The sequence below is a fragment of the Rhinolophus sinicus genome, linkage group LG02 (assembly GCF_036562045.2).
Source record: "Rhinolophus sinicus isolate RSC01 linkage group LG02, ASM3656204v1, whole genome shotgun sequence".
Lineage (NCBI taxonomy): Eukaryota > Metazoa > Chordata > Mammalia > Chiroptera > Rhinolophidae > Rhinolophus > Rhinolophus sinicus.
Window position 1 is genome coordinate 174,575,992 of NC_133752.1, and position 26,636 is coordinate 174,602,627.

A 26,636-nucleotide genomic window follows, 5' to 3' on the forward strand; every position below is an offset into this window, starting at 1 on the left:
ATGCTCAGTAGAGAAGATAACATCTTTATGATCATAATAACTGGAGAAACTATGAGAGAAATTTTGGGGACTGGATACATTGGTCTAGTAAATTGGATTGATTGGATTAAGAAGAAAAAGCTCTCTTCAGTTGACTAAGGTTAGCTATCTCCAGAATTTGTTTGCTCTGTGTAATGGTGCTAAATGGCTTCACAATGGTATTCTACCCCAATATTTATAAATATGATAAACTAAAAATAGTCAATATCTTCTAGACACTCCCCAACTACTTAAGCATGTGGTTTGCCGCCTACCTCAATGTCGTCTATTTCCTCAAGACAGCCAGTTTCTACCACACACTTTTTCTTTGGCTGAAGTGGAGAACTGACAGGATGCTTCACTGTATCCTGCTGGTGTGCTTGGTGATTTCATTGTTGAACAGCCTTATGCTCACAATGATATCAAATTATGATATCAGAAAAATGCAGATTTTTTAAATTGCAAAACATACAAGAAACTTCACTGAATTTTTCCATGTGAGTAAAATTCAATACTTCATTCAGCATGTTGGGCCTGCCCGGTGGCTCAGGCGATTGGAGCTCCATGCTCCTAACTCCGAAGGCTGCCGGTTCCATTCCCACATGGGCCAGTGTGCTCTCAACCACAAGGTTGCCGGTTCAACTCCTTGAGTCCTGCAAGGGATGGTGGGCTGCGCCCCCTGAAACTATCAATGGCAACTGGACCTGGAGCTGAGCTGCGCCCTCCACAACTAAGATTGAAAGGACAACAACTTGACTTGGAAAAAAATCCTGGAAGTACACACTGTTCCCCAATAAAGTCCTGTTCCCCTTCCCCAATAAGAAAAACAAACAAACAAACAAAAACTTCAGCATGTTTTCAATGTTTAATCTGTTGGCAATTGTCCCATTTACTGTGTCATTAATCTCATTTTTTCCCCTGTTAATTTTGTCTTATGGAGACATACAAAGCAAATGAAACTCAATATTATAGGCTGTAGAGACACCAGCACACAGGTCCATGTGGGAGCCGTGAAAACTGTGACTTCATTTCTCTTCCTCCTTTTTTTTTTTTTACTACCTGGCTTCTCTTTTAGTGACATTTAGCTACCATATGAAAGAAAGCAAGTTAGCTGTGATGTTTGGAGAGGTTATAGCAATTCTCATGCCCTCAGGTCAGTCACTTATTTTAATTATTGGAAATAACAAGTTAAGGCAGGCATGTGTCAGGATGCTCAGATGTGGAAAAACAGCATGTGTGATGTAAAACCTTGGCTATAAAAGTGAACTTTAAAAGCAAATCTTATTTTCTGATAAAAGTACAACTTTCTTATAGGTCCATTCTTATTTTTTCCAGTTATTACATTTATTTTGGGTATATATATTTAAGTGTTGTTGAGACCCACCAGCACACTAATGAAGACATCATTTATATCCCTTTATATCCCCAGACATTCTCATCTTCACACTCTTTACCCTCCAAGAATTTCAGGGCCTACACTTCTCTTTTTGTCTTCTCACTGCAAATGTTAGGCATGTAATGCTTAGTTAAATTCTTTTAAGATTTGACTTTGGCCAATACTAGAGCACACCTGAGCTGCACTAACTGGTTTCTCACTTTTTTCTATCATACACTTTCATTGCTGGCCCTTAACTGAGCTCCCTTCATGGCTCTGCTGAATCACTCACATTTGGCTTATTAACCATGAACTTAGTTCTCATCTGTCTTGTCTCTGGTTCAGTTTTGTATCTCTCTCCTCCCAAGTGAGTGATGCTTTAGATGGTCTTCCAGGTAATATTTCCTAGTTGACCTTTCTCTGGCATCTCCTATTTATTCCCTTGAAATTAAATTTCCTTTCAAACAACTTGCATTTGAGTCAGTACCAGGATAGGAGTAATACCCATTCAAACATCTCCCTTTAAGGGGTGTTCCTTAGTGCTCTTCACAATCTGGATGGAGGTAACGAATATCAGTCAGGCTGCTTCACTCAAATTTCTTTCCTTAATAAGAGCTGCAGGGGTTGTTTTCACTCAGGACTCTAAAAAAGAAATTAATTGGGAAGAAATTATTATACACAATGCAGTAATTACATACTATTACTAAAAACATCACTCTATGTCCATACAGAGTAAATTACAAAAAAAAAAAAGAGTCATTAATAAAATGTGCTTCTACAGTGAACATCAAATCCTTCCTCACTAGAGTGTTATTGAAACACTTGATCTGGCACATCTAAGGACATGTCTGTTCTGATTGGACTACATTTTTGCTCCCACCATTTTCTGTGTCAAATTCTGGCCTATTTCAATATATGCATTTTCTTTCATTATAACTAAGATACTAATTACCTAAAGATTATCAATTTTTCTGCATATGATTATGTAAATTCACTCTATAAAATACTGGTAGTTACAGTCTAAGTACATACACTTCATCAAGTATATTTCTTTTTTTTTTTTTTTTTTTTCGTTATTTATTTTCTGTTTGGATGATCTATCCATAGCTGTCAATGATGTATTTAAGTCCCCTAGTATAATTGTGTTTTGGTCAATTTCTCCCTTTAGTTCTGTTAGTAGTTGCTTGGTGTATTTCGGTGCTCCCTGATTGGGGGCATAAATATTGATGACTGTTATGTCTTCTTGTTGTACAGTCCCCTTCACCATTATGAAATGTCCATCTTGGTCTCTTGTTACCTTTTTCACCTTGAAGTCTGTTTCATCTGATATCATTATGGCTACACCTGATTTTCTCTGGGTACCATTTGCTTGGAGTGTCAATTTCCACCCTTTCACTTTGAGTCTATGCTTGTCCTTGTAGCTGAGATGTGTCTCTTGGAGACAGCATATGGTTGGGTTTAGTTTTTTGATCCAATCTGCTACTCTGTGCCTTTTTATTGGTGAGTTCAGTCCATTTACATTTAGGGAGATTATTGATATGTGAGGATTTCCTGTCATTCTATCTTTAGTTTTCTGGTAAGGCTGTGTCTCCATTGTTTCTTTGCCTTTTGTTGTTGTCTATTATTTCTGTGTGGTGGTATTCTATGATGTTTCCCTCTGTTTCTTCTTTTATTTCAGTATATATTTCAATTCTGGATTTATTTTGAGTGGTTACCCTTAAGTTTATGTAAAAGAAATGTTTGATATTTAGAGTATTCCATTTTCTTCAGCACGCTTACTTTCTCCATTCCCATATTCCGGTTCAGACCTTTACTCTCCTCCTTTTTGAGTTTTGGTTGCCACAATTTGTCCCTGTTGATGGTGGTCGAATAGCCTCCTTTAGTATTTCTTGTATTGCAGGTCATGTATTAGAAAATTCCCTCAGCTTCTGTATATCTGGAAAGGTCTTTATTCCTCCTTCATTTCTAAAGGATATCTTTGCTGGATATATTATTCTTGGCTTACGTTTTCTCTCTTTCAATAGTTTGAATATTTGGTTCCACTCCTCCTGGCTTGTAGAGTTTCTGCTGAAAACTCTGATGATAATCTAATGGGCTTTCCTTTGTAATTACCGTCTTCTTTCCCTGGCTGCCTTGAGGATTCTTTCTTTTTCGTTGATTTTAGACAGCTTCAGTACAATGTGCCTTGTAGAAGGCCTGTTGGGATTGAGGTAACTAGGTGTTCTATTTGCTTCTTGGATTCGAGGGTCCAGTTCTGTCCACAAATTTGGGAAGTTCTCATCGACAATTTGTTTGAATATATTCTCTGTTCCTTCTCTCTTTCTTCTCCTTCTGGTATGCCCATTATTCTTATATTGCTCTTTCTGATGGAGTCAGAAAGTTCTTGTAAGTTCTTTCATTTCTTTTAAGTCTCAAGTCTCTTTCTTCTTCTCTCTGTGTCATTTCCAGGTTTCTATCTTCGATGTCACTGATTCTTTCCTCCATCTGGTCAACTCTACTACCTAAGCTGGTTATTTCATTCTTAATTTCTTCTATTGAGTTCTTAATCTCCAGAAATTCTATTTGGTTCTTTTTAAGATTTCAATCTCTTTCGTAAAATGCTCATGCTGTTCTTTGATTGAGTTTCTGAGTTCCTTTAACTGCCTATCTGTGTTTTCTTGTATCTCGTTGAGTTTTTCAGAACTGCAATCTTGAATTCTCTGTCATTTAAGTCACATATTTCTGTATCTTTAAGTGCCTTCTCTGGAGATTTTCACTTTCTTTCTGAGCTATCTTGTTGCCTTGGTTATTCATGGCGATTACTGGTTTACTATTTCTCTTCCTAGACATCTACAGGAGTGACTTCTGCAACAGGTTGATAAGCGGTCTTTCTTTTGTTTGCCAGTACTTGTTGGTAGAATGTTTTATTATTTCTCCAACTGCAACTTATTTTCCTTCTCCCACACAGTAGTGCTATGTTTTCTCTGCACTATTCAACTTCTCACACAATGGGGGATTCCCTGGGAGACGGGCTTCTCCTCTGTTAATAGTCTGTCTAGGTCACAGGGCGCAGTGTCCTGGTGGGTATGTGGAGAGCTTTTGATGTTCCAAAGCTCTTCCAGCTCCTGATTCAGAGCCCGTAGGTTTCAGCAGTTCTGTTTACTCCTGCAGGGATCCGCCCAGATAGGTGGGGTCAGGGCGGGGTGAGTTGTGAGAGGTGGCCCAGAGCAATGGCGGCAACCACCACCACAGCCGGTCCTGCTTCCACAGCTCTCTCCCTTTGCTGGAACTAGTTGGGCTGTGAATTGTGTTTGCAGTCCACAGTTCTCAAAACAGCAAATTTTCTGTTGTTTTGATCTGACACTGCTACTGTTTCGCTTTTAGCACCGGGCAGGTGGGGGCGGGCGAGCTCTGGGAGGGAGGGAGGCGGCTAGTCTCAGTGCCTAAGGCTCCGTTCTCTGCTCGGCAGTGCGGGCTTAAACGACCGTTTTCAGCCTTTTTCCCTCAGTCTTTTCTCCGAGGTCTCTGCCGTGAGCGTTGGGTTCAGCCGTGTTGTATGCTATCCCCTCAGCCCTGTGGAGCCCTGGCGGAGCCCTAGCAGTCCGAGTTCTTCCCTCTCCTGCAGCTGCGGTAGTTCCGGGAAGCAGCGAGCTCGGAGCACTGAGCTGGGTCTGCGTCCTCCGCCCAGCCTCCGTCTCCAAGACTTCTCCCTTTCCTCCTCCCTCCACTCATGAATCTCCCACCTGTAGGTGATTTCAGTCGGTAGTGGGCCTCTTCGTGTTGCCTGTGTGCTGTGCAGGGAGTCCTTTGTGGAGTTTTTGTTGTTCGATTCGTTGTAAATTCCAGGGGAGCTTTACAGAGGCTCACCTCACGCCGCCATTTTTCCGGAAGTCTCAAGTATATTTCTAATATGCGAGCTACTTATGTTGCTATTTGTTGTATAAGACAGGTGTATTGCTATTCCTGTGATGGAATATAATACTATATTCTATAAAATACCTGTAAATTCAATGCTGGGATAAACTTTACATTCTTCTGCAGGTGTAGATGAAATAAATGTTTTATATGATTAGTACTTCTGGGGAAGTTTTCCTGCATTAGTCTTTTTCGATGTTTTGCTCTTTGTATCTCTAATGTTTCAAATGTCTCCAATGACGGATGGCTGGGCTTCAGAGCAGCAGGCATTTGACAAAATGCACTCTTGCAGAAGAATGCTTTTCTATTTGCTTTTTTTTTAATTGTAGTAAGGAAATTGTAAGTGTACAGTAGAGTGTTTTTAGGCAGATGTTATGCAGTAGATCTCTAGAATTTATTCATGACTGTAACTTATAGTTGTTGAATAGCGACTCTCCACTTCTCCTTCCCTTAAGGCCCAGACAACCACTGTTTTACTCTCTGCTTCTACCAGTATGAGTTTGATTGTTTTAGAAACCGCATATAAGAGGAATCTTACAGTATTTGTCTGTCCCTAACTAATCTATTTCATTTAGCATAATGTCTTCCAGGCTCACACGTATTTCCATATTGCAAGATTTCCTGCTTTTTCTTAAAGATTGAATAATATTCTATTGTATGTGTGTATGTATATACCACATTTTCTTTATCTATTCATATGTCAATGGAATTTAGATTGTTTCCACATTTTAGTTATTGCGAATAATGCTGCAATAAACTTAAGAGTGCAAATTGTCTCTTCAAGATCTTGATTTAAATCTTTTGGATGTATACCCAGAAGTGAGGTTGCTGGATCATAGGACAGTTGTATTTTATTTTTATGAGGAATTTTCATATGGTTTTCTGTAGTAGCTGCATCATGACTTCCCTGCTGTAACACACTAGTAAGCACAAAATGTATATTTATTTGTAAAACAAAAAAAATTAGTTCTCATCTGTCTTGTCTCTGGTTCAGTTTTGTATCTCTCTCCTCCCAAGTGAGTGATGCTTTAGATGGTCTTCCAGGTAATATTTCCTAGTTGACCTTTCTCTGGCATCTCCTATTTATTCCCTTGAAATTAAATTTCCTTTCAAACAACTTGCATTTGAGTCAGTACCAGGATAGGAGTAATACCCATTCAAACATCTCCCTTTAAGGGGTGTTCCTAAGTGCTCTTCACAATCTGGATGGAGGTAACGAATATCAGTCAGGCTGCTTCACTCAAATTTCTTTCCTTAATAAGAGCTGCAGGGGTTGTTTTCACTCAGGACTCTAAAAAAGAAATTAATTGGGAAGAAATTATTATACACAATGCAGTAATTACATACTATTACTAAAAACATCACTCTATGTCCATACAGAGTAAATTACAAAAAAAAAAAAGAGTCATTAATAAAATGTGCTTCTACTGTGAACATCAAATCCTTCCTCACTAGAGCGTTATTGAAACACTTGATCTGGCACATCTAAGGACATGTCTGTTCTGATTGGACTACATTTTTGCTCCCACCATTTTCTGTGTCAAATTCTGGCCTATTTCAATATATGCATTTTCTTTCATTATAACTAAGATACTAATTACCTAAAGATTATCAATTTTTCTGCATATGATTATGTAAATTCACTCTATAAAATACTGGTAGTTACAGTCTAAGTACATACACTTCATCAAGTATATTTCTAATATGCGAGCTACTTATGTTGCTATTTGTTGTATAAGACAGGTGTATTGATATTCCTGTGATGGAATATAATACTCTATTCTATAAAATACCTGTAAATTCAATGCTGGGATAAACTTTACATTCTTCTGCAGGTGTAGATGAAATAAATGTTTTATATGATTAGTACTTCTGGGGAGGTTTTCCTGCATTAGTCTTTTTCGATGTTTTGCTCTTTGTATCTCTAATGTTTCAAATGTCTCCAATGACGGATGGCTGGGCTTCAGAGCAGCAGGCATTTGACAAAATGCACTCTTGCAGAAGAATGCTTTTCTATTTGCTTTTTTTTTAATTGTAGTAAGGAAATTGTAAGTGTACAGTAGAGTGTTTTTAGGCAGATGTTATGCAGTAGATCTCTAGAATTTATTCATGACTGTAACTTATAGTTGTTGAATAGCAAATCTCCACTTCTCCTTCCCTTAAGGCCCAGACAACCACTGTTTTACTCTCTGCTTCTACCAGTATGAGTTTGATTGTTTTAGAAACCTCATATAAGAGGAATCTTACAGTATTTGTCTGTCCCTAACTAACCTATTTCATTTAGCATAATGTCTTCCAAGCTCACACGTATTTCCATATTGCAAGATTTCCTGCTTTTTCTTAAAGATTGAATAATATTCTATTGTATGTGTGTATGTATATACCACATTTTCTTTATCTATTCATATGTCAATGGAATTTAGATTGTTTCCACATTTTAGTTATTGCGAATAATGCTGCAATAAACTTAAGAGTGCAAATTGTCTCTTCAAGATCTTGATTTAAATCTTTTGGATGTATACCCCGAAGTGACGTTGCTGGATCATAGGACAGTTGTATTTTATTTTTATGAGGAATTTTCATATGGTTTTCTGTAGTAGCTGCATCATGACTTCCCTGCTGTAACACACTAGTAAGCACAAAATGTATATTTATTTGTAAAACAAAAAAAATTAGTCTAAAATTTATTTGGGTATGGGTATTATCATAGTTATTGTGAGTACTTTATTTATCAGGACACTATAGGAAAGAAAATGATATACCTGGGTCAGGGATCATTTCCAGAGGAAAGTGGTCACCTGTGAACATGCTACATGAGGCAGTTTGTCCCATCATCAGAGCTACGTCTCAAGAATAAAGGTTTGGCCTTTGAAGAAGGATGAGAGAAGAATTGCATTCCCAAGAAAGGTATAAATATCCCAGAATTATTCCATGGAAACACTATGTAGTAATGTGTTTCTCAGTAACTCTAATTTAAAGAAGCTATTTCAAAACAAGTATGTCTGTAGAAATGAGGTAAATTTAATTATCAGTCATCTGCCTAACAAGCTACAAGAGCTAAAGATCTAAATACTCAATGACAATTTGGGATGGAGTAGGATAGAGAGTAGAATGAAACACAGGATTTTACTCTCTTTCCCCTTGTTTATAAAAGTGACTTTGGGAACATTTTAAATGAAAAGGAAAAACCTAAAAGTAATCAGTACTCTTCTTTATCATGGCTCCTTCACCTTATTATATATAGCATGACAAACTAAGTGACCATTAAATGTCACTTAACTAATAAGACAATGCACTGTTTTAAGAAACCTTATGCCATTTGATTGTTACTCTGAACATCCAAGATAAAATGAGCTAAAATATTTTTTAGAACCACATAATCTATATATTCGCCTTTTAAATTCCCTGAACATATATAGCTCTCAATGTTAAGCAAAACTTTGGATTTTTAGCAGTAATTGATAGTATCATTCAGTAAAATGAAGATTCCTCTACAAATTTCAATTTTTGACCATTTTTAATTGCCAAAAAATCTTTGAGGTTTAGGTTTTCCAGATAAAATACAGGACACCCAGTTAAATTTGAATTTCAATACTTTCTGGAAGTACTTATCATGCATTTGGGATATATACTAAAAAAGTATTTATTGTTTATTTGGAATTTACATTTAACTGAGTGTCCTGTATTTTTATTTGCTAAATCTGGCAGGCCTGTTGAGTTACTAGTACGCATAACTGATTAATGAATCTAAAATTTGCAGTATGTAGCTTGAGAAAGCGCACACCATGAAAGGGAATCGGCCTAATTTACATCTTAGTAAACTGTAGCTCAGCCTAAATCAACCATATGTGGAAAAGCAAAACTTGCTGGGAAGGTAAACGGACATACAGCGACCAGGCCAGAGATCACCAACCACATTTTCAAGACTAATTAGGTTTTAATGAAGACAGCTGCAGTCTTCATTTACCATTCCAGTCTTCATCATAAGACAGACTACAATAAAAGAGGTAAAAAAAATTACAGCAAAATCTCAGACGTAGGTGGAGATATCAAACTACACCAATTCAAATAGAAACAAATTGGATATTCCTCTGTTCTGAGATGTCAGATGAAGTAGATAACACCTTAATGATCATAGCTGCTGGAGAGTTTTCAGTGGGGATCTTAGGAAATGCATTCGTTGGATTGGTAAACTGCGTGAACTGGATGAAGAACAGGAAGATTGCTTCCGTTGATTTAATTCTCACCAGTCTGGCCATATCCAGAATTTGTCTATTGTGCCTAATAATGTTAGACTCTTGTACATTGGTGCTGTATCCAGATGTCTATTCCACCGGTCAACAAATGAGAATCCTTGACTTCTTCTGGACACTGACCAGCCATTTAAATGTCTGGTTTGCCGCCTGCCTCAGTATTTTCTATTTCCTCAAGATAGCTAATTTCTTCCATCCTTTTTTCCTCTGGATGAAATGGAGAATTGACAGGGTGATTCCTAGGATCCTGCTGGTGTGCTTGGTCTTCTCTGTGGTTATTAGCCTTCCCGTCACTGAGAATTGGAATGATGATTTCAGGCGTTGTGTCAAGACAAAGGGGAAAACAAACTTAACTTTGAGATGCAGAGTAAATAAACATCAATATGTTTCCATCAAGGTATGTCTCAACCTATTAACACTAGTCCCCCTTTCTGTGTCCCTGATCTCAGTTCTCCTCTTGATCCTCTCCCTGTGGAGACACACCAGGCAGATGCAACTCAGTGCCACAGGGTTCAGAGATGCCAGCATAGAAGCCCACATGGGAGCCATGAAAGCTGTCATCTCCTTCCTCCTGCTTTTCCTTGCCTACTATTTGTCCTTTCTCGTAGTCACCTTCAATTACTTTATACCGAAGTCTGATTTAGCTGTGATAGTTTGTGAGTTGATAGCTCTAATCTATCCCTCAAGCCATTCATTTATCCTAATTCTGGGGAACAGTAAATTGAGACAAGCATTTCTAAGCATGCTATGCAAAGTAACATATATTCTGAAAAGAAGAAATTTCTAACATAAACAAATCTGAAGGAAAACTATCATTTTCTAGGACAAAGGAGGACAGATGTTTCTTAACTATCTTTAGTTCCTGCATTAATATTGGTTTCACATGGTTGATACTCTTAAAATGTGTTTAGTATACTTAAAACTTAGAAAATCTCATATGGAGCTGATTTTGCCTCTTTACTCTGTCTCTGTCTTTGTCTCTCTCTCTTCTCTTTCTCTCCCTCCCTTCAGAGTTTTTTTTTTTAAGACATGTTTCAGAATATACAGAAGTTAATATTCTAACACTAACTGTGAGAAGAGAATTTTCATAGTTAGTTCTAAATCATTTCTCCAGAAGCAAAATTGTATGACTAATTCAGAACAACTGTAATAGCATCGTGCTGTTATTTGCATCCCTATGAAAAGCAGCTAGCTCGTTTCTCATGGTCCTACCTAGATTTTTCTTCTTAGATCATCCAACTTAGCTCCACCTTTGGAAAAGACTCAATCAGGTGACAATTCTTAATCAAATTCTATGCAATTCTATGAATGTAGAAGAAATTAATACTGATTATAATCACAATTAAGGCATCAATTGTGATTAAAGTAAATATTGCCAAAGTGAGTTCAAAAATTAGGATCAGAGATCAACAAAAGAAAGACACTCGATAAGTGTGAGAGAATCATTTATATCGCAAGTTTCTATAAAATATAGTTAACTAAATAAAGAGCCTAACTAGAACTATGTATTGCTTATTGAATAATATTTCTTACACAAAAGACATGTGTAAGTTTGCTTTCAGCAAACAAGGACTGTATCAGACATTGATTGTCAAGACACCCTGATAAGATGAGACCTTCAATCAAAAACTTATGTTTCGAGATGTTAAAATACCCAAACTGTCAAAGGAGACATTGATTCAATACAGGTCATCTCTATACACCAGGAGGATATTATTCAGATTATACATAAGTCATCTATGAGATATCTATTTTGGAAATTCCATCAAAAGTACATCATTTACATTGTGGCAAAGATATTTTGGAGTAATCGACTGTTACTAACCAGCCTAGAGAAGCCATGGACTTTGTGTGCAGAAGAAAAAATGTTTCTAAATATTCTCATCAATAAATTTGTTAAAAATAAAAATTATGTTTACACTAGTTTCATGTTAACTTTTCTTCTGTGAATCTGACAGTGCAAAAGTGGTAAATTTAGACAGATTTACTGAGATTTAAATTTATCTAAACTGATAAATTTAGAAAGATTTACTGAGTGCTTTGTAAGTTAAAGAAACAATAGAAAATTAGATGCATAGGTGAAGCTTACATTTTTTAAATACTGTCTTAAAGAATACCTGTCCCTACTCCCCACCTAAACAGGGGCCAGCTTATGTGGATTTATAGGCATGGAAATGAAAGAACTGTGGGCTAATGGGAATCTTGGAAGCTCCATGTCTCATGTCTTCACATTGTGGACTCTAGAATCTTGGTCATCTACTCACAAACATAGCACCTCAACATTCAATTTTTCTGTGGTCTGTAACCAGGCAAAGGATACTGAGGTAAAAACAGAAGCCATATTAGAGACCTCTTACTGTACATAATTCTCCTTACTGGCATATGTAGGATAAAAGTGATGTCGCCAACTCAAGTGGTTTATCTATGTAGGCAGATTTCTTTCTGTTTTTATTCCTTGTTTAATAAATATGTATCCACTCACACATTGAATGTCTGAGTGTTAGGTACCATCTTGAGTGTTTAAAATACAGATGAAATGTGACAAAGTCCGTACTTTCATGCACAGTCATGAAAAACATTATGGAAGACAGGTAACGATCAAGGAAACAAAGAGTTACAAGTCATGATTGATGTAACTGAGAAAACCTGAAAATGAGAGCTAGCTTGGTATAGCATAATCAGGAGAGCCCTACCTCAGAAAATGAGGTTTCGAGCTGAGACTTGCATAGCAAATATACAATATTCATGCAATAGACATGCAATATTCTGGACAAATAACAGCCCTTTGCAAAAGATGGCAAATCAAATGTCAGTACCCTGAGGACTAAATGTTTTGAGCAATAGGGTCTGAATGATCAAAGCATGGTGAGCAAAGGATGAGTGGCAAGGTCATGAAAGGCCTTGTAGATCACGAGAGGGGATTTAGATTTAAGTGCAATGAAAAGACATTGAAGGAATGAAAACCATGTATAACAAAATTTGACTTATATGTAGATTTAAGTTCATTTTTGTTATCAGAAGAATGGATATTGTATGTGTTAGGGGTGGGGAGGAGTACAGTTAAAGGGACCATCTGGTAAGTTATAGTAAGTAGTCCATATGTGAAATCATAGTGGCTCAGATTTAGATTCTGGCAATAGAACTAGGGAATTTTTTAATGGATGTTTTCTACATGGTGTGATAAAAAAATATGGTTAATGTTTAAATTGAAAAAAAATTATTACAGTAAAAGACACATTGCCATTAAACCCTCTCAAAATACTCTTCCGTGCTTCAAACATTCTCATCCCATCGTACTTACCACTTTCTGAAGCAGTTCTAGAAGTCCTCTTTCGTGAGTGTCTTCAGTTGAGCTGTCGTGGCGGCCTCGATGTCCTGAATTAATTCAAAACGTTTACCTTTCATGGTTATTTTGACTTTGGGAAAGAGCCGGAATTCATGTGGTCCAGATCCGGTGAATCAAGTGGATGAAGAGACACTGTATTTGACAGAAATTGCCGACCACAAGCGATGTGTGACATGGAGCCTTTCTGTTGTGATCGAAAAATACAGCAAATGCTGCTGCCAAGTGCAGTCCAATGGAAAGGCAGGAATCTTCCATATGGGAAGTGGCGCGTCAAACCTTAGTAACTGTGTGACAAGTTTCAACTTGTTTCGTGCATTCAGTCAGGTGTGAGCTACGGTTGAGAGAAGGTGTGTTTTAAAGTGTTCAGTAAATCATCTTCCATCATGACAATGCTCTGTGTCACACATTGCTTCTGGTATCTGAAATCTATGAAGTAACCAAGGTGAAAATGTCAAATAGATAATCGAATATATAAATATGTAACTGAATATAGAGAAAAGATATATACATTTGGAAGTCCTCAACATATAAATGGGATTATCTAAAAGAAATTGTAGATAGAGAAGTGACACTAGATCTGAGCCCTGAGATGTTCAAATCTTTTGAGGTGAAATTGAAGAGAAAGGACCAGCAAAAGATAACAAGAAGGAACTCCTAGGAAGATAAGAATAAAGCGAGGAAAGTCTGGTGAAGTGGAAATAAGAGATGACACTGTGTTATAAGGAGGAACAGAGCAACTTTCAAATGCTGCAGAGAAAAACAGTAAAACTGATATAGCAAAATAAGCCTTGGATTTGACCATATGGATAGACAAACAATCTTCAACTTATCATGGTTAGATTTACTTTTTTTTTTTTTTACTTTACTATGGTACAGGAGCAATATGCATTCAGTAAAACCATAATTCAGGTTTTGAATTTTGATCTTTTCCTGGGCTAGAGATACGCGGTGCAATATTCTCTTGTGATGCTGGGCAGTGGGCTGCCGCTCCCAGGCAGCCACACGGTCACGAGGGTAAACTACTGATACTCTACAATGTACTATGTTGCCAGTGTGTTTTGTGTTTTCACATCCCATTATGTGTACAAAATACCCCTCTGTGTCTCCCGCTTCTGGTGAAAAAAGAGGTAGACAATTATTCTTGAAATAAAATTCAAGATAATTGTGAAACTTTAGACCAATGTAAGTGTTCTGAGCACATGTAAGGTAGGCTAGGCTATGATGTTTGGTAAATTAGTTATTAAATACATTTTCAACTCATGATATTTTTAACGTATGATGGGTTTGTCAGGATGTAACCCCCTCGTAAGTTGAGGAGCATCTGTAATTGGTGACTCTAACAAGAGCACCGTTCGTGAACTGTAGGGACAGAAACTAGGTTTGGGGGAAGGGTAAGAAAGGAACAAATGTGAGAAAGCACAGACATGGTGAATATGTAATAACTTAATAAGTCTTATTAAGGAGAGTAGAGAAAGTAGCATGGAAGCAAGGCAAAATTTTAGTGATTTCATTGGTTTTATTTTTAAGTTGGATGATACAGTGAGTGCATACAAATTGAAATGAGTCAGTAGAGAGGAAGACAATATAGGAGAGGAGTGGTAATTGCTGGAATAATTATGTTAAAATCATGGCCCTGACATAAAAATATAGAACCCTCACACCTGCAATAGGGATATTTAAGTGGATAAAGCAAAATTTGGAACCTTGGAATCCCAGGAAGCTTCCCAACCACCAGAAACAGACCCCTACCTTTAAAAAGAGCAGAAGAGCCTTGCCACTCCTGGAAACTGTTCAGTTAACTCAGTTTGAGGCAGGTTAACATTTGTTCTCCTCAAGATATGCCCTGCTGAAATAATATGGAGTTCCTCAAAAAATTAAAAATGTAGCTACCATGTAACACAGCAATTCCAGTTCTGGGTATTTATCTGAAAAAAATCCAAAACACGAATGCAAAAAGACATATGCACCCCTATGTTCATTGCAGTATTATTTACAGTAGCCAAGATATGGAAGCAACGTAAGTGTCCATTGATAGATGAATGGAGAAAGAAGATGTGTTACATATATGCAATGGGATATTACTCAGCCATAAAAAAAATGAAATCTTGCCATCTGCAACCACATGGTTGGACCTAGAATGTATTATGCTAAGTGAAATAAGTCAGACTGTGAAAGACAAATCCATATGATCTCACTCATATGTGGAATCTAAAGAACTCAATAAATGTACAAACAAAACAGAAACAGATTCATAGATACAGAGAACAAACTGATGTTTACTAGATAGGATGGGGTTGGGGGGAAAGGTGAAAAGTGGGACAGGATTAAGATGTACAAATTGCCGGTTATAAAAGCAGTCACAGGGATGTAAAGTACAGCGTAGGGAATATAGTCAATAATATTGTACTAATTACGTATGGTGTCAGGGTGGGTACTAGACTTAACGGGGTGATCACTTCATAAGTTACATAAATGTCTAATCATGATGTTATACACCTGAAGCTAATATAATTTTGTAAGTCAATGGTAACTGAAAAGTAAAAAGAATTAAAAAGAAAGATATACACTATCACGCCTCATTACTTCAGGACAAGTTTCTAGCACAACCCAATCAGGAAAGTACAGTTTTGTTCTGAAAGAAAATATCTTCAATCTAATATTAGCACACATTGTTAACATATCAGCAAGAATAGGAGAACATACTGGAAATGGGTCTTGAGGGTAGTGGAAAACGAAGTCCTCTTTATTTAGTCTGGATAGAAGAATTTATTGACATGGAGTCTGTCGATAATGACTTGGGACTCAATATTCTGGCAAGGGCACATAAACCCAGTGCTAATATTCCGTCTATGAAGCTTGGACACAATGATGGCCTTGTATATAAGGTAGAGGTGCTGCAATATCTTTGACATGATATTAAGAAAGATCAGAAAGTTCAGAGAGATGGCAATGTCAGGAAGGACTGACTACATGAGATACAAACCACCACCTAACTATGATTCCCAGGACATCCCTCAGAATATTCCATTCACTGAGGCAATAATGCATGCTCTGAGTGGGGAACACTGGCCATACTGAACCCCGATGATGGGATGTTCTCTGTAGGCCAGAATTGGCTGGTGGGATAGGCTACCAAGAAACTGGGGTCCCTAGTGTCACTGAGTACATTAGAATTGCCATTTACAGCACTTAACCATCATTATCACTTTGGACAGCAAGGCCAGCCAGGGTGCTGATCACCATACACTGATCCATAGGAATCTGTGGTGAGAACTAGTAGAAATGGTATTCCTAGAATTCATATAGATATACAGTTAAATAAGGTGTTTCCTGTATTATATAAGAAAAAAATAAAATTCCAAGGAGTCACTGCATTAGAAAATCTATTTCTTCTCAAGCTTCTAGCTCTAAGTCACTTCACAAAAAAATCCATTAACTGAAGAGGAGACTGGGTCCCACTGAGGAATGACCTTGCAAAGGCACTGCAAGTTTTCATGGTAGATGTTTTCTCATTCTTCAATTCTCCCCAAAGGGAACTGTGCTTATTTGACAGAGTATGAACTGGGGAAAGAGAGATAATTAGATATTTTGAGAGCTGTTAAATATAGAATTTGACCTGACAGTAATACCAGAACAGTAAAAATGCCATCAAATTAATCTTCCAGTGAGAATGGAGGCTTAGAGGGGACAAATTCTGCAGTGGGTCCACAAACTCACATAACCACTCTGTGGTTATCTCCCCAGTTCTCAAGAATAAAATTGAAATAGATGTACTTAGCATCTGTCAGAACACAGCACTGAAGGCTCTTAAATTTCAGGTGAACAGAATGACACATCAGTGGATGTCAGAAAGCTTTTGTCTTCAGCCATTCAAGTTTTGAGTAGACGTTGAGAGACAGGTACTATTGGGTGCTAAAGAGGTAGAAATACATATAAAGTTGGCTTCTTCAGAAAGCAGTTCTTGTGTAGTGATGTGTGGATGGTCAGGTTTTTGCTCAGTCTAATGCTTGCCTCTCTGGACAGACCATCGTGATGACCGCAGTCTCTCTGCCTGCTTTGGAACCAACTATATGGCTCCATTTCAAAAGACAAAATATGTGCAAATAACCAAGTGTGAGTCTCAGCCCAGGCCCATCATCACTGTGTTGGGGGAAAACTCTTCCCCAAATCAGATCAGGATCCCTAAGTATCTAGACAAGTACAAGGTAATCTGATATTTAATTTCTGAATGGTAAAATTTAAAACACGTAATTAAAATTTACACACCAATGCCCACTTTTATTCTTACAAAAGTATTGAGTAGTAGACCCTTCTTTGTGACTGGCATTTAAGTGTGGCTGAAATAAAAAGCTATACTGAAACTGTTAGAAATTTGCTGCCCGTAACTCTAAATATGGCAGAAGAAATTCATTTTTAGGGAACATTTGTCTGTTTCAGTTAGAATCATATAATTAAGCCCATGGTCAAACATGCAAATCAATAGCATTTTCTTCTTTGTCCTTAAATGATCACTATGGCAGGAACCTATTCTTGGCACTGAGGATACAAAGGTAAATGAAACACTGTTCTTGTCCTTAAGGAACTCAGGATCTAATGGAAGGTTTAGCTTGGACATGATGATGATGACAATCAGAAAAGTGGCAAAAGAAGGTATGCTGGAAGCTCAGAGCAGGGGAGCAAAGGGAAGGCCTCCCACAGGAGATGCCATGTGACCTGGACCTTGGAGAGTGGGGTGTGGAGGGAAGTAGAGAAAAATACATGGCTAAATCGATGCATATAACATAGTATTTCACTTGTCTAGGAAAACAAAATAATTCAGTAATGTTGAAGTGAATATGGGAAGAAAATGCTGGAGATGGGGGTTAGTTCCAGGTTGTGAAAGATGTGGTGAATGGGAAGCTGAATTTGTCATTTATTTCAGGGACAACAAAGGTATTTTTACAGAATGGTGTTGCATGATCATTTCTTTGCAAATACTTCAGAATGGGACATAAATTGGTTAACATAAAATTTTGTCTTAGTATAAGAGCTACCTCTATCAAGAGATTTATTTTAATGTGTGCAAACTGAAAGTTACCTCTGGTGGGCTGGGAGACAGCTCTTTTGTATGATATTAGGAAAGAAGAAATGGGGACTTGAGTCCTGAAATGAAGATAATGTTGCTAGGCAGTAGTTTTTAACCAGGAAAGCCAAGTTTGGGATCTCTTTCTGAAAATAAAGCATGACAGTAAGTGGTTCATTTATGAACATCTTTGACTATTCAGTAGGCTTGTGTTATGCAAAAATGTATTGATTTGGATATGAGACTTGGCTGCCCAGTATTACGATTGAAATGGGAGCAACCCATTATCTAGTAAATTATTGGCATTTATCTCTGATGTTTAGTGCTATTATGAGATTTTTGGGTTTTACTTTTTTCCCCTATGCTTTTGATAAATAATGGAAAATTGGGAAAGATCACAACTGGGGGCTTCCAGCCTGCTTGCAAGGTAAAGAGAGAGATGTAATTTTTTCTTGATTCCTTACCCAAGTCAGTTTCAACTGCCTCTACTCACAGGCTTATATATTTTTATACATTTTGCCTTGTGAAACATACCAAGTCCATCTGCAGAATAATCACATTACGTCAGAAACTATTGGATCGAAAGTCCAGAACAACCAGAGACTAATTTTGCTTCCAAGGAAAAGGCCAGTTCTCGATCTGATTCCAGAACTGAATCTGGCAGTGAATGTGGGAGTAAAGGATCTTAAACATGTTTAATTTCTGTGTCTGTTACTTTAACAGAAACATTGTGATCTTTCATTAATACGAATACTAAACGCAAACTACTTGTGGCCTTGATAGTAATGTCCCTTAGAGCCTTCATTTTTATCCTCACCTAGTTTCATAGTCAATCTTCTTGGGCTGCCAGCATTCGATGGGTGACTCTCCATAATCAAATTTTGGCACTCAGAGAAACAAAGAGCTTCCAGGTTAGGCACAACTCCTAGCCTGACTGTCCTGAGCCAACCAACTAAGATACTTCACACCTCTCTCTGTTGATCTCCACTCAGAAGCTTTGGAGGTAGATGGAGTAAGTGTGTTGTAATTAGTCTATGTGTGCTTGTTCATTTAAAAAATCTGGTAAGTAAATTTTCTCACTGTATTAGTTTGCTAAGGTTGCTGTTACAAAGTACTATAAACCAAGTGGCTTAAACAATGGAAATTTATTTTATCACAAGATCAAGGTGCTGGTTCAGTCTGAGGGCTATAAGGAAGATCTGTTCCAAGCCTCTCTCCTAGCTTCTGGTGGTTTGCTGGCAATCTTTGGTTCTCTTTAGCTTTTGTTACAGCACCCCAATCTCTGTCTTCATCTTCACACGGTGTTCTCCCTGTGCACGTGTATGTCCAAATTTACCCTTTTTACAAGGACACCGGTCATACTGGATTAGGGGCCCACCCTACTCTCATGTGAGCTCATCTTAACTAATTACATCTGCAACAACCCTATTTCCAAATAAGATCATATTCCGAGATACTGGTAGTTAAGTCCTCACAAAATTATGAAAAGCTGATCTACCTATAAAGCTGCATAATACAGAACATTTGGAGTCCAATCAGAGCTTTGTACCTCCCAGCCTGTCCCTCTTGTCCCTTGACTGAGAACCATAACCCTAAAAGGAAAACAAGAGCCAATGTTTAATGCTGATGACTTTATTGATGATTTAAAGTTGGGGAAAGGAAAGGCCAAGAAGTTCACACCACTGAAAAGTTGATGGTCCCCAGTTGATTTCTATCAATTCTGAAACAAAGAGAAAGAGTTTAGAGAGAAGTAGCTTGGCCTGAGCATGATCTATGCCTCATATCTCTATTATTAAGTAGTCTCATTATAAGACATCGCATTACATTAAGAGATAGAGGTGAAGAAGGAAGAGTGGGAGGTGGAGGGGGAAGAAGAGACCAGCAGAGGGGAATGTAAAGGGAAGAGAGAGGAAGGGGAGGGGAGGGAACGTAGAAACTGGGGAGGTTATAGGCTAATATAAGAATAAGGGAGTAAAAATTAAAATCCCAAAAACCAAAGGTGGAAATAACACGTGCTCTTCTCAAAATGGAAGAGCTTTTCTATGTGCAAGGTTGAGGCAAGGAGAATCGTGGCAAGGACAAATCTGAATAAAGAGTTTAAGAGTGTCAAGACTGAAAACAAAAGTCAACATTAAAAACAAGAGAAATGAACAGAAAGAAAAAGAAGAGTTAAAAATTTTAAGAAAAATTCCCTAGATATATGAATAAAAATGCAGTTAATACCTAGGGAATCACTGGAAGCCATCTTTAGTTGGTTTTCCTTGTCATTGGTCACCTCTCTGACCATCCCGGCCATCTCTTCCACGCTGGCTTCTATGGACACCTTGGCCACGCGGTTCACCTCTGCGACCTCGGCTACGCGGGCCACCTTGAGCATCACGGCCTCTTTGGCCATCTTGACCATCTTGGCCACTTTGGCCATCTTGACCATCTTGGCCACTTTGGCCATCTTGACCATCTTGGCCACTTTGGCCATCTTGACCATCTTTGCCACTTTGGCCATCTTGACCATCTTTGCCACTTTGGCCATCTTGACCATCTTGGACACTTAGGACATCTCTTCTTGCTCTTCTATATGAGCTTTCCTGGTCCTTCTGGCTGTGACGTTCGCGAGGCTGACCGTGGTCTTTTTCCCCATCTTTGCCCTTATTGCCATGCTGACCTCCATGTTCTTCTCCTTGAGATTTATCTCGCAATCCCTCTGAGTGTTCTTCAGGTGATTCAGTATCTGCTTAATCAAGAGAACACAGATTCAGAAAGAAACAAGGAAAAAAGAGGTTAGCCATAAACTTAAATGAGGCAAGTATGGAACCTACTGTAGACTCAGTTTAATTAGAAGTAATGTATTACTGGTTGGAATGGTACTAGATAGTGACCGGTGCCTAGAAAAGGAGGGGCAGAGAAATCCTGGCCTCTTCAGAGTGTGTATGCTTAGCTTAGCAGCTCTTGTTTGTCCCATCACCATTTACTCTCCCTTTTTCTGATGTTTCTGCCACTATTCTATATTGCCATCTATCCTGAATTTGCCGTGATATATATGAAATCATCTAAACCATCAGCTCTCTCATGATGTCTGAGAGAAACCACAAGATGGAGTCACTGTATCTACCTATAGATCAGGGGTGTCCAAACTTTTTTCAACGTTTTTCACCAAGGGCCATATGCGGTAAAATATACAAACAGCCGGGCCACTCACTCGAGGTGAAGTACGTATTGCCTCACCTGGTTTATTTAAGCAAACTAAATGTATTTTTGGAATTTGCTGCGGGCCAATAAAAAATGGATCTCGGGCCTCAGTTGGCCCACAGGCTGCAGTTTGGACACTCCTGGTATAGATCCTCGTATACATGATATCTTGGCAGAAATCTATTGAACAGGGGGAAATTATCAACCACGTTGGCCTTCCCAATGGCAGATAAATCATATAACACCTTCTTTCCGTTTTCTTCTAGCACCTTCTACAAACTGTTAAGTCTGTAGACAAACAGAAAGTATAAGTAAATATACTTTCACCTTATGTTGTTTCCTTTTGCAAATTTCTGGGACCTGTACTTGAGTCCCATCTATTGCATTAACTTTCAATCATTTCTTCATGATCTCATGGCCATCACTTTTACAAACATTCTCTTATGGATTCAACACATATTGTTTATACACATGCTGTATTGTGCCTTACGTCAGAAACTAAGAGCTCAAGCTTAAAAGACACAGCATGTGACCTCAAGCTGCTTGCTCCTCATTGTTGCCAGGTTAACAGAGAAATGGCTGTGTCACCCTTCTATTCAAAAATCTCTTTGTTGCCCGTAGAATAAATTACAAATTCAGCTTCCCCTGTACAACATCCTTTACAATCTGTAACTAACCCACATCTCCAGCTTTATCTTCCTATAATCACTTTAACGTTACTGAATTATTCTGTGTTCCTACACCATTGAAATAATATGTTATATGCACAGATGTAGCTGTGCATTTCACTCTGCTTCCCCCGATGCCTCCACTCTCCAAGGTCCAGGTCACATGGCATCTCCTGTGGGAGGCCTTCCCTTTGCCCCCCTGCTCTGAGCTTCCATCATACCTTCTTTTGCCACTTTTCTGATAGTCATCATCATTATGGCCAAGCTAAACCTTCCATTAGAGCCTGAGTTCCTAAAGGACATTTATCTTTGTATACTTGCTACCAAGAATAGGACCCTGCCATGGTTATTGTTCAGTATTAAATTTTATTGAAATAATATTGGGGTAGAGCATATGGATAGTCAAAGCATTTCCCCACCAGGAATCCTCATAGGCATACCCCTAGAAAAACAGCCAAGGCCAGGTAACCTAGGCAAGAAAAAAAATCAGAAGGAAAGCAGTGACCACATTTTCTAGACCGAAGAGAACCCTTAAATCTAAAGCAAATCATTTCTTTTTTTCTTCTTTTTTTTTGGTCTTTTGTGCTCCTTCTGCAATATGGAACTAATAATATTAAACTATATGGAATGGTTGAGAAAGAAAATCTTAAAGGTTAAGCATGAGTTTCTAAATTACAGTAAAAATTGTAGAAACGGTGACCAGAGGTTCCTAGAATCCATTTAGAAAAATTCTAAATAAGTTAATTGAATTCAAAATAACTCACCTAAGAGTTGGGATTCTTCCTCTTCGTCTTGAGGGACTTCTGCAAAGAAAGAACAACAAAAAACTATAACGTGTTCAATGACATCATAACCTGAGAGGAAGGATCATTGACAAGTCACGAACTGGGGAAAATCATTAAACATGTAAAGGTTTTCTTTAAGCAGCAAAAGTTTTAGTTGACTCATTTATTCAATTTGCTATTTCTTTGGTGACATAACTTATAATTCATTAGCTCTCTCATGTACTATGGTCTTTTCTAACATCCTCCCTCCTACACACACTCTCTCCCTTGTCGTTAAAACTGACTTCAAATTTTTCATTTGGAGTGTGTAAAGCTAATAATGGCTTTAAATTTCATCTACTCTGAGGCATCTTACCATTTAAACAGATATCAAGGCTTTGATAACCAAAGAATGAAGCATTAGTGCAGTATATAAATAAGGTGCAATTGTAAACTTGCTGGTTGAATAATAGAAGTACTTTAGTTAAATTAAAGAGTATCTTTATGATTGCATTCAAATTAGTTAAATGTCAATGGAGATAATGCCCTTACAAACAAAAGCGATTTGTGTTGTTCAATTATTAGTCTGTGATTTAGAGAACAGCATTTACAAATCAATAGGGTGCCATGATCTGCTGATGTTCGGACACTATTTACATATCTGACACAGAATATTTCAGTGTGGAAATGAAGGAAATGACCCATATCTAACAATATGACTGAGGACCCCTAAAACTTAGGGGTTTGTTGTCCCTTTTTGCCTTTCTCGAGGCTCAATTTTGCAAGTTTTCAAGAGACAAACACTGAACAAAGTAAAAAGTATGCTAGGTTCTGAAGAAAAAAGAAAGGAACACATCCTTGAAAAAGGATTTACCTAGCTCTTCACGTAGGTCTTCAACCTCAGTACCTAGAATTAAAAAAAAAAAAAAAGATAAATTTAAAATATAATTTAATAAGACCTCATCTGTACATTTGTAGAAAAACAAGTAAATTTAGACACAAGAACTTATAAAATGCTTAAGAGAACTAATAATAATAATAATAATAATAATAATAATAAAAGATTTGGATACAATGGAGCAATATTTCCCAAAGTAGAACCCTAGACCTAAACACTGATTCTGAAGCAGAGATAAAAAGGGTGTCAAATATTTTACTAGTTCCATATTATATATAATAAAATGGAAAGCCACAATGATTCCAGCAAATAAAGATTATGTGACATCTTGCAACAGAGGAAATTTGAGAACTGAAAGCATTTACAACAATACTACTTACTGTCTACACTAATGTGACTTTACTATTCTGGGAAATTCTTGCCCGTGAAAATAAATGTTTCAAGTAATTATTTGTTACTTCAGGAATTTGCCCCAAACCTGTTTAAACAAATATTAATCTGTTCACCTTTTCAGTGGCATCAATTGTTTTCTCTCCAAGACTCAGAACCTTTCCCTCCTAAACTCTTAAATCATGAATCTTACCTATTCCTAATAAAGCTCTCCTTAAACTAGACCCCTAAACCTTATCTTTAAAGATTCCGACCTTGTGTTTTTCCCTCAGAGGCACTCTACAGGTAAAACAGCACTTTTCTTACCAAAGTAAGGGTAAGGTTATCTTTGCCTCATGACAGATTGTTTTGTTGGTGTTCTGGGGCATCCTATGTTTAACAATATTTTAAGCTATAGTTTTACTTGAAAGTTACTCACATTTTGATAAATAAATGTTCTATGAAATACTCAGAGAAACATAGCACTGCACTTTATTAGACTGTAAGTAAGGCTGCTCTTGAGAAGTTGAGTGAGTTAGGGATGGCTGTCAAGGGGGAAATCCATTTGGGAACAAAGCAGAGATGTGGAATAAAGGAATTTCTGTGTTGAATAGAGATATTAACTTGAAATTGTTCAACATACTTAAGACAATTTCAAGTCATTTTAGATGAGGCAAAAGCTAAAAGAGGTCACAGAATGAGGTAGAAAGATCATGGGATTTGAAATCTGACAGGGCTGAGTCTAAAAACCAGCTTTATCATTTGCTAATTGTGTAAGCTCAGAAATATTTAAACTCTGAAGTTATGGTTCAAACATAAAATATGGATAATAATATCTACTTCAAATTGTTGTAGCAAATAATCAATGACATAATATATGTACAAGACCAGGCATAGACTAAATTCCCAGTATACACTTTAAAAAAAAAAATCTTTCCTTGGAGTTTTACTGTTATTCCCATCTCATACCAAAACTATCACAAAGTGTTAGACTTTGAGGTGCAAAGAACTTTATCATAAAATACCATTTTATAGATGCTTGTTAATACTTACACACCTTTCAGAGAAATCTGAAATTACCATTTTAGAATTACCTTCTCCATGAATAGCGACTTTGTCTCAGCAGATGGCAACAAGTTAAAACTCAAATAATCTATTAGAATTTCATGTATTTGTTTAATATTGCCACTTTGTTCACTTAGGCTACTTCTAAATAGTGACAAAATACGTATTTAAGAAGAAAATAAAATTTTATTCCAACTTCTAATTGTTTTACAAGAAGTCTGGTATCTGAAAGTTTGCAGTTATTTTAAAGAGTATCTGGAGTTTGACTTTGTATCTGGACATTTGGTATCATTAAGATATGCCATATATCTTCTCTATTTAAAAGAGCTACAAGTTGATAAAGCATTAGCCTTACTCTTCTGTTGTATATAAATTCCTTTATTACTGCTTGAAATTATCTATTCCTAGGAATCACCAGATTTACTATAAATACTGTAAATACATGCCTGCCAAATGGTTACATGACCAGACTTATAAGTATTTAAAAGGAATAAGTAATGTAATAGAGAGAAAAAAATTAATAGTGCCTGCCTTATGTGAATATTTTGATGAAAGAAACAAAAATTTAATCAAAATTCTTAATATTTCTGAATGTTTTAGTGTTTGATATTAAGAAAATGAGGTATCTAAATGAATTATAGAATTTTCACTCAATTTAGAAGAATGCGTTTCACACAGAATAAATAACTGACAGTCCATATATCTAAAACCAGCAAAAGTCACACCGCGAAGATGATGGGCTGAGGCCCAAGTTATCAGAGAGATATTGAATTTTAACCCTGCCATCCCTTGTACAATCCCTCCTTTCCCCCTCTTACCATCATTGACGTCCCGAGCTGAGCTCAGGGCCAGCAAGGCCATTGAGAGCAAGAGCAGCAACATCTTGGTAGAAGCCATGGTGTCTCTCTCTCTCGGTGCTGCAGGAACCTCAGAAACACTCCTTTATAAGACCAAAGAGAACAATATCACCATTTAAGCCCATGGGTTAGACACCTTTTACCCATATCTGATCTCCGGTTTGGGCCTCAGCCAGCCTGTTGGGTTGAAGGGCTCGTTAAACTCTTCAATGGAGAGCCATAAATTGGTCACACCCTTTAAAATAATTGTTCCTCCTCAACTACTAGTTATAATTATAGGTATTAATAATTGTCTTCCATTTTGTCATATTTAGTTCAGAACTGGGGTTCTTTGTTTTACTACCCTACCTAACATTGTTCAAGCTGTCCAAATGTCAATTATTTCACATCCCCTTCCTACGGAATGAGCCAACAGAATCATCATGAAATGAAAGGTTAAAATAACAGAAATATAATCACAGGATGAAAGAACAACAAAGGGTCAAGAAAGATTAGTATAAGTTATCTTGACATGGCTTGAAAAATGAAAGCAGTTGACAGTAAGAGATTAAAACCATCTTCAGACTATGCTTGAATTCATGGTTTGTATGGACTATGGAATCTTTAAACTAAAATGATCAGAATAGTGAGAAAACAATATAGTACAAGGAATAACTGAGTGAATTAAGGGTTTCATCTTAGAAAGAGAAGAGTATGACTAAGTGTGCTAGTTTTACTTAATTATGTAGAATAAAGAGCAATCTTGTGTGTATAGTTCTGGAAGGTACCAAAGAGCTATTGATTGAAAAAGGAGGATATTTTGAAGATAATATAAAATAATGTGAAGTAATTCCTTGTAATTATTTAAATTATTTTAGGTAATTTTAAATTTTGTTGATTAT

The 26,636-nt window shown here is 37.2% G+C and overlaps 3 protein-coding genes across 3 annotated transcripts in view; 2 read left to right on the forward strand and 1 right to left on the reverse strand.

The window, feature by feature from the left end:
- On the forward strand, nucleotides 1-1,263 carry TAS2R8 (taste 2 receptor member 8). The gene is given in 5 exon segments (XM_019744710.2): nucleotides 1-133; nucleotides 136-541; nucleotides 870-943; nucleotides 946-1,055; nucleotides 1,057-1,263. Coding segments are annotated over 5 exon segments (930 nt in total).
- Nucleotides 1,264-9,388: 8,125 nt separating this feature from the next.
- TAS2R7 (taste 2 receptor member 7) lies at nucleotides 9,389-10,327 on the forward strand. The gene has a single exon (XM_019744712.2). The coding sequence runs from the start codon at nucleotides 9,389-9,391 to the stop codon at nucleotides 10,325-10,327; it is 939 nt and encodes a 312-aa protein (XP_019600271.2).
- A 9,218-nt stretch (nucleotides 10,328-19,545) lies between these two features.
- Nucleotides 19,546-26,636, reverse strand: part of LOC109454273 (uncharacterized) — a 107,555-nt gene continuing 100,464 nt past the window's right edge. Inside the window, exons 3-7 of the mRNA XM_074326007.1 lie at nucleotides 25,717-25,838; nucleotides 23,441-23,473; nucleotides 22,567-22,605; nucleotides 20,172-20,676; nucleotides 19,546-19,668 (exon numbers count right to left, since the gene is read on the reverse strand). Coding sequence (XP_074182108.1) covers nucleotides 20,213-20,676; nucleotides 22,567-22,605; nucleotides 23,441-23,473; nucleotides 25,717-25,795 — 615 coding nt within the window. The 5' untranslated portion in view covers nucleotides 25,796-25,838 and the 3' untranslated portion in view covers nucleotides 19,546-19,668; nucleotides 20,172-20,212. The remainder of the gene's footprint in view (nucleotides 19,669-20,171; nucleotides 20,677-22,566; nucleotides 22,606-23,440; nucleotides 23,474-25,716; nucleotides 25,839-26,636) is intronic.

What these genes read in the sequence shown, in the direction of transcription:
- TAS2R7 (XM_019744712.2), top strand. Translation starts at nt 9,389, where the DNA reads ATGTCAGATGAAGTAGATAACACCTTAATGATCATAGCTGCTGGAGAG.